This window comes from Polypterus senegalus, chromosome 13, assembly GCF_016835505.1.
Source record: "Polypterus senegalus isolate Bchr_013 chromosome 13, ASM1683550v1, whole genome shotgun sequence".
NCBI lineage: Eukaryota > Metazoa > Chordata > Cladistia > Polypteriformes > Polypteridae > Polypterus > Polypterus senegalus.
The window spans coordinates 133,081,167-133,100,257 of NC_053166.1; the positions used below are offsets into that span (position 1 = coordinate 133,081,167).

General features: G+C 38.9%; 1 protein-coding gene across 1 annotated transcript in view; it reads right to left on the minus strand.

Moving 5' to 3' along the window:
- Positions 1-19,091, minus strand: part of si:dkey-26i13.8 (kinesin-like protein KIF19) — a 74,949-nt gene that overhangs the window by 14,068 nt on the left and 41,790 nt on the right. The window contains exons 13-17 of the mRNA XM_039774902.1: positions 13,955-14,162; positions 8,130-8,400; positions 7,888-8,009; positions 4,047-4,210; positions 610-709 (exon numbers count right to left, since the gene is read on the minus strand). Coding sequence (XP_039630836.1) covers positions 610-709; positions 4,047-4,210; positions 7,888-8,009; positions 8,130-8,400; positions 13,955-14,162 — 865 coding nt within the window. The remainder of the gene's footprint in view (positions 1-609; positions 710-4,046; positions 4,211-7,887; positions 8,010-8,129; positions 8,401-13,954; positions 14,163-19,091) is intronic.

Sequence of the window (19,091 nt, forward strand, 5' to 3'; positions counted from 1 at the left end):
AAGAAATATGAAGCTGGTTTTAATTTAAACGTCATTGAAGTAGCGAAAGAAACTGGCAATTGCGCTGCTGCAACAAAATTCGATGCTTCTGAGAAACTGATGCAAGAAGATGTAAAAGGAAAAAAAAATGAAGTTTCACATTTTTGAATGGGTGTATAAGTCCGGGTCTGATTTTATGAACGATTTTTCAGATTCCAAGACCCGAGTTATACGTGAGTATATACAGTACTTGCTGCTAATTAACCAACTGTGCTAAGAGAAAAAACCTGCAGCCATTGTATCCCTCTAGGACAGAAGTTGAGGACCCTGGTTGTTATATTATTGTTATCTTCATTACATGCTTCTAAGCAGGTACTGTTGTATACACAGGCACTGTGGCACATTGGCTAGAGTACTGGACTTTAAAACACCAAGGCTTGCTGGTTCAGTCCTCATGTCTGACTCACTTTGTAACACTGAGCAAGTCGTTTATGTCAGTTATATGGCAATTATTTAAAAAAAAAAAAAAGTAAGTAATTGTGTCCTTATTTTGTAAGTTATTTTGGGAAATGGCAACCGTATATAATACTTAAGGTTCTAAAATCATAGCAAGAAAATGATAATAACAACCTGTAATACTGGAACTCTTGGCATTGTTCTGGAAGGTGGGGTGACAATCTGTCCATGTCGTATTTTATGTGACTTGGAGGTGGATTTAAAAAGTTTGTCACTGGAGGGTGAAAAAAACAAATCAGTTGTGTAAAACAAATCAAATTTATAAGTAAAGTTTAACAGAAAACATATAAATAACCTACTATATATGTTTAACAATAAAAAGTTACATTGATGGGTTATGGCAGGGCTCATACATCCATCTGAGTTTCTTACAGTATATAGATTATTTGTTTTGATAAATAATCCTAATTACTTTACTGTCACTGAATTATACTTCTATTTTAGATTGCAGCAAGTTGAAAATATATTTGATACAAAAAAGAATGAATACCATAATATTTTTCAACCTGTTTACTACAATTCAGAGTCATATGCTGGTCAGAGCCTATCCTGGCATACTGGACACAAGGCAGGACATAGGATTGGGCGAGGTGCCAGAGCTTCACTGGGTAAATTTAGAGCTTCCAGTTAGCCTAACCTGCACATCAGGGGTATTAAAATTAGAGAACTCAGAGGTAAACCCATGCAGACACTGGGAAAACATGCAAACTCAGTAAATAAAATATATACTAATGTGAAAGTAAATTATGCCTTAGTTGTGTGTAATTCAATTCAGGATTGTTGGGGCCTTTGCCTATCTTGGAAACATTAGGCACAAGGCAGAAAATGACCCTGGAAAAGGTGTCAAGTCTATTGCAGTGCCTAGTCATCCAGTCACCCACATTTTCACATACACAGGGGGCTAACAGGCATGTTTTTGGAGAAGTGGGAGGAGAAACAAACACACGCACACACAGGGATATTATGCTTATTGGACTGCAAACATGATACCCAAGATACTAGATACATAAAGCAGCAGTACTAAACACTGAACTGCTATAATGCCCAAAATAATAAATTATATTTTGAATATTTTAATATTAAACTTATGAAGTATAAAAATGTAGCCAGTTTTAATAACTCTTGGCTCATAGGAGACTGTCTGTAGCTAAAGGGCCTGAAGAGTGCAGAAGACATACTAAAGTTCCAGGAGATGTCTTATTTGAGAGAGGGACACGCTAATGAAATGAGAGACCTCCAGTAATCAGAGTGCATTACAGTATGTATAAAGGCACCTCAGAATAGATGCCAACACAAAGGGGAAGCATGGCATCTGCCTCTTCTATCTTCAGAGGACAAGTCTAAACTGAAATGTGGTGGTTCTGTTAACCATTAATCTAATTAATTAGACAACAAACCAGTGTCATTTGGTAGCTTCACACTTCATTAACTTTAGAGTTACGTATGTGGCTAATAACACAACCACATAGGTGTCACATGTCTTTTAGTGAAGTCCAATTGAGTCTCTTTTGGGGGTAGCTCACCGACATGAGGATTATACAAGAATTAGAAAGAGCAGAGGCTGAGTTGTGGCCATTCTACCCTGTCTGAAAGTTAAGCAAGGCCTAGTGGAAAAGATAAAATGTGCTTGCTTATTTTGATTAGATTTTAGGGTCTCTTCTCAGTGTCATTCCATAAATCCACCCAACCATATGTGCTTTTAGAAACACAAAAGTTAGGGTTTTCTTTCCCCTGCTGCCTGGAGTGTTTTGAAGGGTGTCATACTTGCAAGGAGGTAGTTTATCTTTTTAAACAGGTGAAATGATAATACTGGTACTCATAAAGAATATTAATCTTTTTTGATGAAAGTTGCCTTATAAAGCACTCTTTGATAATTTACAATACAATATTGCATTATGTTCTAAGATTTTTCAGGTAAGGAAGGAAGAATTCTTCAAGATAAGGTTATTACCCTCACTAATTATTGTGTCAAACAGCAGAAAGATATTGCTTGTTGATTAGCATATGCACAATATCACCGTACATGAGAATGATGACCTTATAAAACTTATAAACCTATATTTGAATGCAGTAATTTATTTAAGAGAAAACCAGTCAGTCAGACATTTTCTAACCCGCTATATCCTAACACAGGGTCACAAAAGGGTCTGCTGGAGCCAATCCCAGCCAACACAGGACCCAAGGCAGGAACAAATCCCGGGCAGGGTGCCAGCTCACCGCAGTAAGAGAAAACCAAAAAAACAAACTAACTATCTGGCTCGAATGAATGGAGCCCAGATTTATACCTTTAAATATAACTGAATTCTAATTCTAATTCTAAAGTTAAGACGGAAGTAAAAAATTTAGGGGTAACCGTTGACTGTAATCTGAATTTTAAATCGCATATTCATCAGACCACTAGGACAGCATTTTTTCATTTAAGAAACATAGCTAAAGTTAGACCTCTTATATCATTGAAAGATGCTAAGAAATTAATTCACGCTTTTGTTTTCAGTAGACTAGATTACTGTAACGCACTCCTCTCAGGACTACCCAAAAAAGACATAAATCATTTGCAACGAGTGCAGAATGCAGCTGATAGAATCCTAACTGGGAAAAGAAAATCCGAACACATTTCTCCAGTTTTGATGTCACTACACTGGTTGCCTGTGTCATTCAGGATTGACTTTAAAATACTGCTTATGGTTTATAAAGCCTTAAATAATCTCGCTCCATCTTATATATCGGAATGCCTGACACGTTATATTCCAAATCGTAACCTTAGATCTTCAAATGAGTGTCTCCTTAGAATTCCAAAAGCTAAACTTAAAAGAAGTGGTGAGGTGGCCTTCTGCTGTTATGCACCTAAAATCTGGAATAGCCTGCCAATAGGAATTCGCCAGGCAAATACAGTAGAGCACTTTAAAACACTGCTGAAAACACATTACTTTAACATGGCCTTTTTATAACTTCACTTTAACATAATCCTGATACTCTGTATGTTCAATTATTCATAATAACTATTCATGGTGGCTCTAAAATCCGTACTGACCCCTACTCTCTTCTGTTTCTTTTTCCGGTTTCTTTGTGGTGGAGGCCTGCGCCACCACCACCTACTCAAAGCATCATGATGCTCCAACAATGATGGACTGAAAGCCAGAAGTCTACGTGACCATCATCATCAGGTCCTTCCATGAAAATATGATGATTTATGTTAGGTAGAATGCCCAGAGGGGACTGGGCGGTCTCTTGGTCTGGAACCCTACAGATTTTATTTTTTCTCCAGCCTTTGGAGTTTTTTGTTTTTCTGTCCACCCTGGCCATCGGACCTTACTCTTATTCTATGTTAATTAATGTTGACTTATGTTTATCTTTTATTGTGTCTTCTATTTCTCTATTCATTTTGTAAAGCACTTTGAGCTACATTTTTTTTGTATGAATATGTGCTATATAAATAAATGTTGATTGAAATGTTGATAATGATGTCAGAATAAACAGTAAAAGTTAATATTCAAGTAATACAGGTATAATAAGTATACAAAATGGACCATCCTAACTTTTCTTGTAGTTACCTTTCTTGATCAGGAGTTATTGCAGGCAGAAAGCTCTTATATTGTGGATGAAGCAAGTTTCTGTTATCATGCACAGCTGACCTGGGTGTGAAATCTTCCTTATTTAGTTCCACAAGAAAATCGGTCAGATTTAATTGTCTTGCCACATTAAGAATTGAGCCATCCTAAAGAAAGAAACATTTGAGAATGTGCAGTTAAATCATCTCTAAATGTGATTTTCAGTATTTTGAAACCTGCCTAATTTAATACATGGTTGGGGGGCTAGTGCCTATCCTGGATGGATTAGGTGCAAGACAAGGCCCAGGCCACTCCAGGATCTACTTACACGAACTCTTACACACACACAAATACTCTGTCGTAAACTAACATAACACTAATATCTTTATAGTATGCAGGAGACAGACATTAGGAGAATGTGCACATTTCACACACACTGCAACTGGGGAAAGGATTTGAACTCTGGAGGTTTGCTCTGTGAGCCAGCACCACTAACCCATGTCACCATACTGATCAAAAAAATCTACGGTAGAAAACATGAAGAATGTTATATGACAGAAATAAAAATATTTTATGCAGTATGATAACTCCCTCTATGCAGTTGATCAAATATAAATGAACTACTAAAACTAGCAAAATGTTGACTGTGCTAATTTACAGATAACAAACCACATATACACTGACCTAAAGGATTATTAGGAACACCATACTAATACAGTGTTTGACCCCCTTTCGCCTTCAGAACTGCCTTAATTCTACGTGGCATTGATTCAACAAGGTGCTGAAAGCATTCTTTAGAAATGTTGGCCCATATTGATAGGATAGCATCTTGCAGTTGATGGAGATTTGTGGGATGCACATCCAGGGCACGAAGCTCCCGTTCCACCACATCCCAAAGATGCTCTATTGGGTTGAGATCTGGTGACTGTGGGGGCCATTTTAGTACAGTGAACTCATTGTCATGTTCAAGAAACCAATTTGAAATGATTCGAGCTTTGTGACATGGTGCATTATCCTGCTGGAAGTAGCCATCAGAGGATGGGTACATGGTGGTCATGAAGGGATGGACATGGTCAGAAACAATGCTCAGGTAGCCCGTGGCATTTAAATGATGCCCAATTGGCACTAAGGGGCCTAAAGTGTGCCAAGAAAACATCCCCCACACCATTACACCACCACCACCAGCCTGCACAGTGGTAACAAGGTATGATGGATCCATGTTCTCATTCTGTTTACGCCAAATTCTGACTCTACCATTTGAATGTCTCAACAGAAATCGAGACTCATCAGACCAGGCAAACTTTTTTCCAGTCTTCAACTGTCCAATTTTGGTGAGCTCGTGCAAATTGTAGCCTCTTTTTCCTATTTGTAGTGGAGATGAGTGGTACCCGGTGGGGTCTTCTGCTGTTGTAGCCCACCCGCCTCAAGGTTGTGCGTGTTGTGGCTTCACAAATGCTTTGCTGCATACCTCGGTTGTAACGAGTGGTTATTTCAGTCAAAGTTGCTCTTCTATCAGCTTGAATCAGTCGGCCCATTCTCCTCTGACCTCTAGCATCAACAAGGCATTTTCGCCCACAGGACTGCCGCATACTGGATGTTTTTCCCTTTTCACACCATTCTTTGTAAACCCTAGAAATGGTTGTGTGTGAAAATCCCAGTAACTGAGCAGATTGTGAAATACTCAGACCGGCCCGTCTGGCACCAACAATCATGCCACGCTCAAAATTGCTTAAATCACCTTTCTTTCCCATTCTGAAATTCAGTTTGGAGTTCAGGAGATTGTCTTGACCAGGACCACACCCCTAAATGCATTGAAGCAACTGCCATGTGATTGGTTGATTAGATAATTGCATTAATGAGAAATTGAACAGGTGTTCCTAATAATCCTTTAGGTGAGTGTATGCCTGCCCAGTACACCCTAGTATTGCAAGTCCTATCTGTCCCCAAAAAGCACCACAATTTCCCAAAGCTTTGTGTCTCTCCATCAGGCTTCTGCTGTTCCTGGAGCAACATCACAGCTGTTGTTCATCCTAAACCAATTAGCTTTAAAGTCAGCCTCAAACATCAAGAAACAGGAAGTACGTGAAAAGATAAGCAAAATACCCCATGTGAAAGAAAAACACTTTTTGTTAATTTTTCACCACATTGCGAGCAAAATTTGTTATTATTTAAATTTCTAATGTGAGCAGGCTTTTAAAACTGCTATTAAAGGTGCTGTATTATATCATGGTTGATGGCAAATGAGGGTCCTGGAATGACAACTTAAGGATTATCCAGGAACAATAGTAACCCAACAGTATTAGATCAACCTCCATTGTCTGCATGTAGTTTGCAGATACCCACTGTGACTGCCTGGGTGTTCTGATTTTCCTGCCACATCCTCACAGATATGCAAGTTAAGTTAACTGGTGACTCTAAAATGACCTCAGTGTGAGTGAGTGTGAGTCTGTGTATATACAGTATATACACAAAATATCTTTACATACTGTATAATATGCTACCGTGGCTGTTCGTTTGTCTGTCCAGGATATTAAATCACCTGTAGCTTGCAAACCGTTTGAACTAATGACCTGAAATTTGGTACACACATACTACGTGACGTCTACTATCCACCTTCAGAGTGATGATTGACCTCCAAGGTTATTCCTCTTTTTATTTTTATTATATTTTATTGTAGAATCAACAATCAGCAGCGTGCAGCAGGGCGGCCGTGCGGTGCATGTGTACAGGCGCCATTCTCATCCCTACCACCTTCGCCATCACTTCCCCTACCGCTTCATATCTTAAATCATTCTTGAGGCAGATTGAAGACTTAAGTGCCAGCTTAAGTGAAAAATTATGGAAAATGTAACTGCAACACAAAAAACTGACTTAATCAGTTTTAATGCAAAAAGATGCCGACAAATGAAGAGAAGAAACGGGCCGCTAGGGTGGAGAAAAGAAGAGCTGTTCATGAAGCAGCAAGTGCATCAACCTCTGACCAAACGAATGCTAAACGTACAGAAAAAGAGAATGAAAACTAATGAATGCTCAAGTCAAGTGTATTCACTGCACAGTGCACCGTTACTGGTACCAATATAATAGGCAAACCCCCAAAAACCTGAGACACCAAACTGAACTAAGTATGTTTGAGGGTGCATGTACTTTAAAAATAATAACACTACTAATAATAATGAGAATAAAGATAAACAGACACATGAAATACATAGGCAACATACTAGTGAACACTGGAGAGAGAGCGAACAAGATAGATAGATAGATAGATAGATAGAGAGATAGATACCTTGAAGATGCATTCATGCATTGTAATTCTGGCCCATTGGTTGTCAGCTCTAGCACACACAGGAGCCCATACCAACAACTCCAGATAAAATCAAAATGGAATGATTTTGTAATGGCTTGTTGCAAAGAGCTATCACTGAGTCATGAAAGATATTGCACTACCTCATGCGGCAACACTTTTCATGACTTGCTAAGATTTTGTAATTTAAGACTACAGCTGAAAATCACCAGAAAAGTGATGTAGTATGACATGAGTGAATTTTTGAATTGAAACTGATCTCCTATGCATGACCATGCTGTGTAGTGGCCTGGAGTCTTGTGCGGGGCTGTTTCCTCCCTTGCAATGTATGGTTGCCATCAGACTATTTCAGGATTGTTAGATTCACAGTTTCTAATGTGGAGTCATACAATGGGTATGCTGGAAAAGTGTGTGATTTTACTACAGTACTGATTTAATACAAATTAGTTGCTGTGCAATACTCAAAGAAAGGCGTACATGGGTGGTGCTGGGTAGGTTAGAAGGGGTAAAATGAAACAAATATTTTAAATAAATGGAAATTACTCTCAATGCACTAGATCTGACATCATGAAGAGTCAAAATTCGATCAAGATTCCTTTCATCCATTTCTCGAAAATATAACACATAAAGGTCCTTCAGTTGTTGAGGCACATCCATATGATGCTCTATAAATACAAAAGATAAAAGTTTAACTTGCATGAACCATTAAGTGAAAGCAGGTAATTGATTTAGAGCTCAGATGTTAGACATATCACTTGTGTAAATCAAAAACTCAGTCACCTTACCCTCAATCAGAGTTTTTTGCTGTTGTATAATTTCATCGCATAGTGCTCTGTGCTGATCATAGAGCTGAATAACAAAGTCTTTTTGTCCCAAGATGTTTTCTTTGTGCAGCACTAAAGACTTTATCTCAGTATTTTCCACTTCAAGTTCATGAACTTTACAAAGCAAGGTAAGAATTTCTCTCTGCTCTTCACTGCTTATTTGTCTTGGCAGTAGCTCTTCCATTTTTGAGGCCTTCAGTTTTGTGTTTGCCAGTTTTTCCTCCAAATCCATCTGTAGATGATAATTTTAATAAAAATAAATTGCATTAAGGAGTAATCGTACTAATTCACAATGTCAATTTTTCTAATACATGTTTAACCTGAAGGTTGTTATCAAAGAGCCAACTTCTTTCAAATTAAAGGAATTCCTCATTCAAAATTAAAATCTGACTTAAGATAGGGATGTTTGGATTATAGTCATTTCAGGCCAGAAATCTATTTTTTGTTTATTTTTTCGCAGGTAGGGAGCATAAGCCAAAATAACCCAGCCATTCCAAAGGGAGACACATGAAGTATGGGCAAGAGTGGATACCACTAAACCAACCCCTTCCGATTACTTGATCTAGAGAGCGGCAAGATAAAAGGGGCAACTAGGAGAGTCAGACAGTTCACTTCTGGCCAGACAAAATAAAAGGAACTCCACTCTACACAAGGGTTATTTTATGCATACACATTAGGCACCAGTCCCACATAACCCTCGGAAAAAAAGATCAAGTACATATTTTGATTTCCCCCATCCAGAGAGGGGTAGTGTGACATACTAGCCTCAAAAAAAGTCTTAAAACTGTGACTTGAATAAGAAATGTCTTTATTCATCTTAAGCATGGAAAAAGCTGAGGAGTGAATTTTCTTTATGGTCTTTGGCGTATCCTAAACCTATCAAACAGACTATGAACTATACCTGGTAATAAACCCTGATCCAATTAGCAGAAACTCCACCTTCTCTTCAACCTAGGTGTGTGTTGCTCACAGCACAGCCATATTCCACATTAGCTGTGTGGCACAATGATTCATACTTTTCCCAATTAATTTTGCAGAGGAAACATCAACCTGAGAAAGACTACAACAAGAACTCAGGCAAAAAATTATGTAACAAAAAAAGAAGTGCAAAGTTTTATCTCCTGAATACAGAGTAAAAGCAAGGTCAGTTCACACTCTGCATCTTATTGAAGGCGTGATATGGGTAAACAGCTTGTTGTGGTAAAGTGAGGTTTGTGGCTGATTGGCATTGTCACACACGCAAGCATGGGAGGCAGCTAAAGGGCTTGAGTAAGGGCAGTTCCAAATCATACCGGGATGGGGCAGAGTGCACCGACTCTTTTTGGTCCCTACAGACCATTCACGGGAGATTCCACCTGGCCCTCTTGATGTCACGTCCGGGCTCAAACCTATGGTTGAAGACCTTCAGGAGCGCCAATCCCTTTGATCTCACTTTGTGTCTTCCCCTTTAAAAGCCTCCACCCTTTCCCCATTCCCTCAGTTCTGTTTTGGACTCGGTTTTGTGCACAGCAGTGTTATCATTTAAAACTACAATTTGCAGCCAGGAAACCAAATATACGGGTGGTTGTCTCAAACCTTGCCATGCCTCTTTGTGGCTTTTGTGACAGCTTCTTTTAAATAAATAATTACCAGACTCATGCCATCAGGTGGGGGCGTGACAGTATGGTGGAAGTGGATCCCATTCGCGATAAGGCACTGGACGGCCCTGAACTTAATGCATAGGTGCAGGATCACCCACAACCCTTTCTGACAGCAGGAGATGCTGATTGCCACCGTTGTGCCAGCTGAATCGAGAGGAATAGGCCGATCGGCAAGAGAGGAGAAGGGACGTTAAAGATGGAGAAAGACAAAAGGCAGGAGTAAGGATGAGATCCTGTGCAAGTGAGCACAAGAAGAAAAAGGCAGACAGCCAGGAGGAAGTCTCTCTGAACTTGCTGACAGTGTTTGGGGCCTGATGGACACTCCAGTTCAGTGATCTGGGTAGCTGGAGTGGCTGAAATGCTGCTTGGCTGTAGTGGCTCACCGGAGGGAGGAGCACAGCTGCAGAGGAAGGAGAAGGTGAGACAGGTGTTATGCAGGTGATGCCTTGGACCACAAGCAAACAAGCCTGGCAGCGGGAGTTGGATGCTCGATGGGGTGCCTTGTGCGGAGCCAGAGATGGCTACATTGGCCCGAGCCTAGGAGCAGCACTGAAGGTGAGCAGAACCACCGTTTAGGCGCCTCATTGGTCGCAAGGACCCACTCTGGGTTAAGGCAAGGAGACATCTGTTTTAATAGAATGCACCAGGACTTGTGCTTTTAAGGACCATTTCCTGCCTGAGTTTTAACGTTGTTTTTAATGGATTTTCTACTTATTGGATTTTAACCTCTACGGACACTTTCTTTTAATTAGATAATTTATTTATTTAGAACGTTGCACTGCACTTTGGGACACTGTTTTGTTTAGCTGACTTTTAATAAAGGCAACACGAAGGCTACACCAAGAAAATAAACCCCAAGTTTTCGAGAACACTTTTTAATGAATATACATCAGCCTCATCTATGTTATGTTTTCCTGTCTACTTCACAACTCATTTGAACATATTCAAATACATAATAAATGTATTTCCATTTGTATATAGTACAATGTGATTGCTAATATTACTCACACAGATGAGTAACACTTCTATAAATACAACCATAGTCAGTGAAGACACCATCACACTTAAAATTAAACATCAGACAATATATGCAGCATGTGAAAACACTCATGCAGTTGTCATAGTTGTTGAGTAGCTTTACAATCCGTGAATAAAAACTGGTCCTGAATCTGATATGCACTAATGACCCTGAAGAGTGACTGTGCAGAATACCTCAGGCTTTTAATAATACAGCTTGTTTTTCTAAGCCAGCACGTGATATACAACATATGTCATGAAGCTGCGCTTCAGTAATATTCTAGGCTGACATCCAAACACTCTGCACTGCTTTACAATCTTGAACCAAGCAGTTGCCATGTAGCCAAAGAGGATGGACTCCACTATCACAAGTTGGTGAGCATAAACAGAGACATCCACACTTTGAAATGTGCTGTGCCTGTTATGATTTCCCAGAATTAGAATGTCAAAACTATTAAAAGTCTTCCAAACCAAAAGAACACATACTAAACAACTGAATCTATGTATTTAAATAGGAATTAAATTTAAGAATGAACACAACTAAACATAATATGATTTCAACTAATTTAAAACAAAACTTCAAAAAGAAAAAAAAAAGGTCAATGAAACCATCCATCCATCCATCATTCAACCCGCTGAATCCGAACACAGGGTCACGGGGGTCTGCTGGAGCCAATCCCAGCCAACACAGGGCACAAGGCAGGGACCAATCCTGGGCAGGGTGCCAACCCACCGCAGGACACACACAAACATACCCACACTAGGACCAATTTAGAATTGCCAATCCACCTAACCTGCATGTCTTTGGATTGTGGGAGAAAACCGGAGCGCCCGGAGGAAACCCACACAGACACAGGGAGAACATGCAAACTCCACGCAGGGAGGACCCAGGAAGCGAACCCGGGTCTCCTAACTGCGAGGCAGCAGCACTACCACTGCGCCACCGTGCCGCTACCAAAGATAATACCCAGAAAATCTAAATTCTTCTGAGATAAGAACAACAAACTATTACTAAGCATCTCATCTGAGATGAGCAAGGAGTAACAGAATAAACAATATGTCTCTCTATTATAAAAGGAAATCCTGGGATGAGAGTTTCTCGGAGATGATTTCAACTCCCGTGAGAAATAATTTCAGGACCCGTAAAAAAGTCCCACCCTCCTCTCAAACATTTACAACTATGCCCACGGTTCAATCACTTCTCATTTGTATGAATGCTATTGCAGACATAGTTCCTGCACTCTCAGCTCCAAGCAGGGTCGGAAATAAAACACAAAGAGTAAAAGACAAAGTAAAATGTCGTAAAGATGTTCAAAAACATTGGCGCGATACACATGCAGAGCAGGTTAGAGATAATGAAAGTACTAAAATTCTAAAGTCTCAAAAAACTGATAGTAAAGATCGCATTAGCGCTAACAAAAGGAAATTATTACTTGGTGAAATAACAGAACGAAAAGAGATCGAATATATGAACATAGGTGATATGACAGAAGTATGTGAGTGCGGCTTTGACAACATGGACCATACAGTGCATACTAATTCAGCGTAAGCAGGAACACTCAATAAAATACAATAAAAAAAATCAAGTGACAATGAGATAGGGAGAAGGCAGATTCACCAGCATTTGTGTGTCAACTTTTATCCATCCAGATCAGAAATTTCCAGTTCCATTGTCTCAAAACACCACTCACATCTACAGTTATTCTCAGTTTCAAAAAAAAATAACTGCATCAGTGGCGGTAGTATGCATCGTGATCATGATTGAGAGAATAAAAGTGAAAAAAAAAATCACTAACTTTTACAAGTACTATAAATTTACACTGGCTGTTACAGATGCAAATCAAATGTATGTGTTTATTGTATAATATTAACAATAAGAGCAGCTCACTGCTCAAAACAGTAAATATTCGAGGCAGACAGTATCGAACCAGGGGAATACAAGTCAGCAATTCTTACCACTGCGCCACGAAAACTACTGTGTTATCCTTGAACCTTTTGTGAAAGTGTTTATTAGATCTTAGGACTTCAGGCTTCACAATTTATATAGTTTATGTCTATATTTTGTCATTTATTACTAAAATATAAAAAATGTTTCTGTTTTAACGATGTGTTTACACAGATTATTGTAGCAATGGAACACACTTGAAATGCATGTGCTCCAAACAATGATCTATTATTTCCCTATACATCTCTAGGTACTTGACTCCCAGATATTCAAGGCTGGAACTGGAAGAACCTTGTGCCCATTCTGCAGTGCTGGGGGTATGGAATAGTAGGCTGCTTGCTGCTTGTCTTGATCAGCACATTTGCAAGACAAAAGACGCTGATGGAGAGGTGCAAAGGGATTTAAGGTGGGCCGGATTTACAAGTTTTTTCGTAGGCTTTGGTAATCCATCCATCCATCCATTATCCAACTCGCTATATCCTAACTACAGGGTCACGGGGGTCTGCTGGAGCCAATCCCTGCCAACACAGGGCGCAAGGCAGGAAACAAACCCCAGGCAGGGCACCAGCCCACCGCAGGGCTTTGGTAATTCTAGTGTTAATGCATCCTATGAACTGCAGCACCTGAGAGTCCTTCTCCAGGATGTGGCCGCAGGCACTGCACTCCGGATTTCGAACACGATGAAGGGTTAGTTATTAGGGAGATGATCTCCCTTACTAGCAGTAAATGTCTTTTCAGGATGAGGAACCGTTTTATGGGTATAATATTTATAAGCCCCACAAGTAGAAAATGGCTACATTGAAATTATAGTAGTTAGTTAATAGCTGGATGAGTTGCTTTTATGTCTGCTTTATAGACCCTACAAAAATACTGATAATGAAAAGTTCAGGTTATGTCAAAAGCAGAATATGAATAAACCAGGGTCCACATAAAGTGTTTTTTGGAACAAAATTAAACATGCTTTTTGTAATGCATCTTACAAGGCCATTATTATATTGAAATGTCCTGTATATGCGACATGATGTGTTCTAGTAGGCTACTGTGTGTGCTGGGAGTGTGAACTATAAAGTAATCCAAAAAAGAAGAAGAAAATCAGTGTATTCCCTGTTATCAGCTGTGTTATTAAATGTTAAAACTGTAAAAACATTGTTCATTTTTTAAATGTTATGGAGCCCACTTTTTACCTTTAATGTTGTAGTCTTTCTTTGCTCTGCCAGGAGCATTGCAATTTCTTCTCTCGCTGCTGTTACTTCTTGTGGTTCTGTTTGCTCTGATTCCTTTTCAGCTTTGCCTTCATTTTCTAGAACCTCCTTGTCCTTGTCCTTCTCTTCTTTTTGGCTTCCTCTGTCCTCTCGCCATTTCCGGGCTCTGTGGGCCTTCTCTCGCTCCCAGCTGTACACAAAAAACATAATGTGGCATTACGTGATAGGATTTTAAATGTGATTTAATATTAACAAGCCTTAACTTATTAAGCAACATATGGGATTGATTTGTTTTCTGATTGGACTGACTTTTTTGCTTTAATTTTAAGCTTTGTTTAAAGTAATCTGTCCTCAATTGTTAACAACACTTTTTTTGTAATGCATGCATTTAAAAGTCAATGACACAAAAACAAAAACATATCATGAAAAGAGTTTTATCGAGATGTCATAAAACAGTTCTTATATTTGTCTAGTTAATATATGAAAAAATACATTGGATGCCAAATGGTAATCACCTGAAGACATAAATAAATTACATCTGAAAATAAGTCACTGCCATATTAGTCTGAACTTTTGCTTTGCAACACCTTCCACATTAGTTCATTTATGACACAACTAAGCAGCCAAGAAAAATAAATATAAAGAACAGTTGCAAACTCTGAACGTTTAGTAGTTTGGCTTCGACTTATTGTATTACAAGACTGTGTGATTCATGTTTTCATCATTCTTCCCACATTCCAAAAACATCCCTGTTTTTTCAATTGGCTTTTGTTCAGTTGGCCCAGTATAAGTGAGTGTGGGAGCGTGATGGCTTTGTACCACATCATGATTAGTGTCGGTCTTGTGCCCAATATTGCCAAGATGGGCCTCACATGACCCTGTATTACATCAAGAGGGTTAGAAAAATAAATGAATAATTAATGCCACAAATAAACATTTTTATGGTGCCCTGAATCCATGAGGAATTTGCTTGCCTACAAATATATATCGTCTGGCATGCAGCTTTAAACCACAGTATCTGGGAACATGAGAGCTGAATCGGAGTGAAAGTCAATGACTGAGTACACAAGTCAGCAGTTAAAAAACTTCAGTCAATTCACAAATATTCCTGCTGTACTTCTTAAAAAAATGGCAGTTTGCATTTTGTTGTTATTTTATCATTTTCACGCAAATTTTGATTTTGATACAAAGAGATTTTTCATCTTATACTTAAAATAATCAACAATGTAAATGGCCACAGTTCATTAGCCGAGTTATCTCTGATATGAACTCACAGCCATTTTACAAGTGAGTGGCCGCTGCCATCTAGTGCACATGTAACAATCCGTAAATAACTTAGGGTGTTTATCACCACCAAGAACACAGCAACGCTTACAATCAAAGGTGAGGGGCTAGTAGCACACAAATTCAGGCAATGAAAAGTGTCAGGACTGACAGATTATGGAAGAAAATATAACCCTAACCTCTAACCCTAACCCTACTCAGAGGATCTTTTAAAATAATTCAGAAAAGATGAGCTTTACTCTTCTTTCTCTTGCTAATCATACTGGATTGGGGACATACAGGTGCTGGTCATAAAATTAGAATATCATGACAAAGTTGATTTATTTCAGTAATTCCATTCAAAAAGTGAAACATTTATATTAGATTCATTCATTACACACAGACTGATGTATTTCAAATGTTTATTTCTTTTAATTTTGATGATTATAACTGACATCTAATGAAAGTCCCAAATTCAGTATCTCGGAAAATTAGAATATCAATTAAGACCAATGCAAAAAAAGGATTTTTAGAAATGTTGGCCAACTGAAAGGTATGAACGTAATCCTTTGGCCTGGATTACTGCAGCAATGCGGCGTGGCATGGAGTCGATCAGTCTGTGGCACTGCTCAGGTGTTATGAGAGCCCTGCCAGTGGCCTTCAGCTCTTCTGAATTGTTGGGTCTGGCGTGTTACATCTTCCTCTTCACAATACCCCATAGATTTTCTATGGGGTTAAGGTCAGGCAAGTTTGCCGGCCAATCAAGAACAGGGATACCATGGTCCTTAAACCAGGTACTGGTAGCTTTGGCACTGTGTGCAGGTTCCAGGTCCTGTTGGAAAATGAAATCTGCATCTCCATAAAGTTCGTCAGCAGCAGTAAGCATGAAGTGCTGTAAAACTTCCTGGTAGACGGCTGCATTGACCTTGGACCTCAGAAAACACAATGGACCAACACCAGCAGATGACATGGCACCCCAAACCATCACTGACTGTGGAAACTTTACACTGGACCTTAAACAACGTGGATTCTATGCCTCTCCTCTCTTCCTCCAGACTCTCAGACCTTGATTTCCAAAGGAAATGCAAAATTTACTTTCATCAGAGAACATAACTTTGGACCACTCAGCAGCAGTCCAGTCCTTTTTGTCTTTAGCCCAGGCGAGACGCTTCTGACGCTGTCTCTTGTTCAAGAGTGGCTAGACACAAGGAATGCGACAGCTGAAACCCATGTCTTGCATACGTCTCTGTGTGGTGGTTCTTGAAGCACTGACTTCAGCTGCAGTCCACTCTTTGTGAATCTCCCCCACAGTTTTGAATGGGTTTTGTTTCACAATCCTCCCCAGGGTGCGGTTATCCCTATTGCTTGTACACTTTTTTCTACCACACCTTGTCCTCTATTAACGTGCTTGGACACAGAGCTCTGTGAACAGCCAGCCTCTTTAGCAATGACCTTTTGTGTCTTGCCTTCCTTGTGCAAGGTGTCAATGGTCGTCTTTTGGACAACTGTCAAGTCAGCAGTCTTCCCCATGATTGTGTAGCCTACAGAACTAGACTGAGAGACCATTTAAAGGCTTTTGCAGGTGTTTTGAGTTAATTAGCTGATTAGAGTGTGGCACCAGGTGTCTTCAATATTGAACCTTTTCACAATATTCTAATTTTCTGAGATACTGAATTTGGGTCTTTCATTAGTTGTCAGTTATAATCATCAAAATTAAAAGAAATAAACATTTGAAATACATCAGTCTGTGTGTAATGAATGAATCTAATATATAAGTTTCACTTTTTGAATGGAATTACTGAAATAAATCAAATTTCTCATGATATTCTAATTTTATGACCAGCACCTGTATTAACATGATTATGGACACTACTTTATGTCAGAACTGCTGGGGTTCTCTCAGTATTTTACTGGGAAAATAGCCTTTACACAGCCTCATTTTAAATAAACTGGTATTACTTTATATAGCATTAACGTAAGTTTTGAAAAATAGCCACTCTTGGAAAAGTTTCCTAAAGTAACAGGACTGGGCAGAAAAGGATACACCACACAATTGTAGTCATGTGTTTTTTGTTTTTACCCTCTGGTTTTTATCATTTTTCATTTCCAGATTTCTGGTCTTCAGTTATTTTAAACATATTATTTTGAAGTCACTTTGGGAACACCTTTTCCACAAGCACCACCATTTTGCTTTCATTCTTGTGGTCATATTGTTTTTGCCAACAGCACTAAGCGTTGTGATGTGTTATTATTCATTCTCTATAAAAGACAACTAGATGGTGATATTTAATTAATTCAGGGTAGTATAAGGGCCTTTTGTCTAAGCTGTCATCACTTCCTGTCTGGTTACTGTTTCTGACTTCGCCATTTGCTTTCAGTCTGTTTTTCTTGGTAATTTGACTTGACACTAGAATACTCACTTACCTTGAACCTATTCAGTTTCATCTTCTGGTTGTACTGTTTTGTCTCTAGACATTGTTTCTCAAGATTTATAATGATCATTTTGTTGATTCAGAAGTTTGTTTTCAACATTTTTACCTTAATGATTCTGAATTATTAATAATGCTATGTCAATTGACACCATTTTGTTTACCACTTCTTCTTACTATGGCCACCCTTTTGTGGATGTTTTCCATGGCCACAGCCATACTGTTTATAAATATTATAAAACTAGCTGTGTGTGGTCTTCGGGACAAAAACAACCTGAAGACCCCCTATCAGTTTTACTACCTTGGTGAACTTGCGCAGGCATCAGCTAAGTGGGCCGGGACAGGTCTATCTTGTCTAAGATGGATGTGCAGTCGAGTGTAGCTGCGGCAAAAATTGAGTGGAGGCTGGAAGCTGTCTCAGGCAAACGTATGGTAGCTCATGTGAACGTACAACGTGCATGTACCACAAAGCCGAGTTTGTCTACTTGGACTGAATGAAAAGTGAGGTGCATGCAATCTCAGAAAAAAATAAAAGTGCATGCATATGCCATTTCACCAAGTGCAAGTCAAACTTGTATAAGCTTCTACAATTTCCATAAAATTCACACCAACTCCCGTGGCTGTGGTTGAGCATGAGCAGAGCAGACTGCTCCATACACAAATATGCACACACATGTCTTTCATAGTGAGAACTGAGGCGCATGCAAACACCAAAAAAATGTAAAAGTGCATTCATGCGCCATCTAGTGGATGTGGCTAAAAGCAAGAGTAAAGAGGACGGCTCCTTACACATACACATATATACACACAGGTCTTTCATTTATATACTGTATGTCTAATATGATAGCAGTATGTACCAGACATCGTTGTCGAAGTCTTTGGATAAAAACAAACCAACAGCTGTATGATTCTTTGATTTTTGTCATTGAAACTTTTGCTCTGCTGAAGAAGGAAAACATGGCAGGATTAAACAATAAGGGGCCAGGATAGGAAGATGTAGCCATGAAATAAGCCAATTGTCTAAATGAGGAAATCAATGGAATTGCATGCCAAAGCCAAAATATTAAATTATTGAAAGTCAGAAGCTAAAGAACAAGAACGAGAAAACTAAGTCACTAAGCACACACATGAAAAGGATTGTTTGATTATCCACAATCTTGGATGTTGATGATGATGACATACTGTATACCATGAGTTCTACTGTGAATCTACTAATGAGTACTCACACCTTAACTGTTGAAACTCAAAATGGTGTCACAGGAAAAATAAAAACAAATAATTCAATTAAATAACAAGAGAAATAAAATAATACAAAAAATAACAAATTAACTTAAAACAAATAGAATAAGGGAAATAAATTATTACAAGGAAGAAAAATTTCTAAAGACAAATTGAAATTATAAAAAAAAACAGAATCATAACAGATT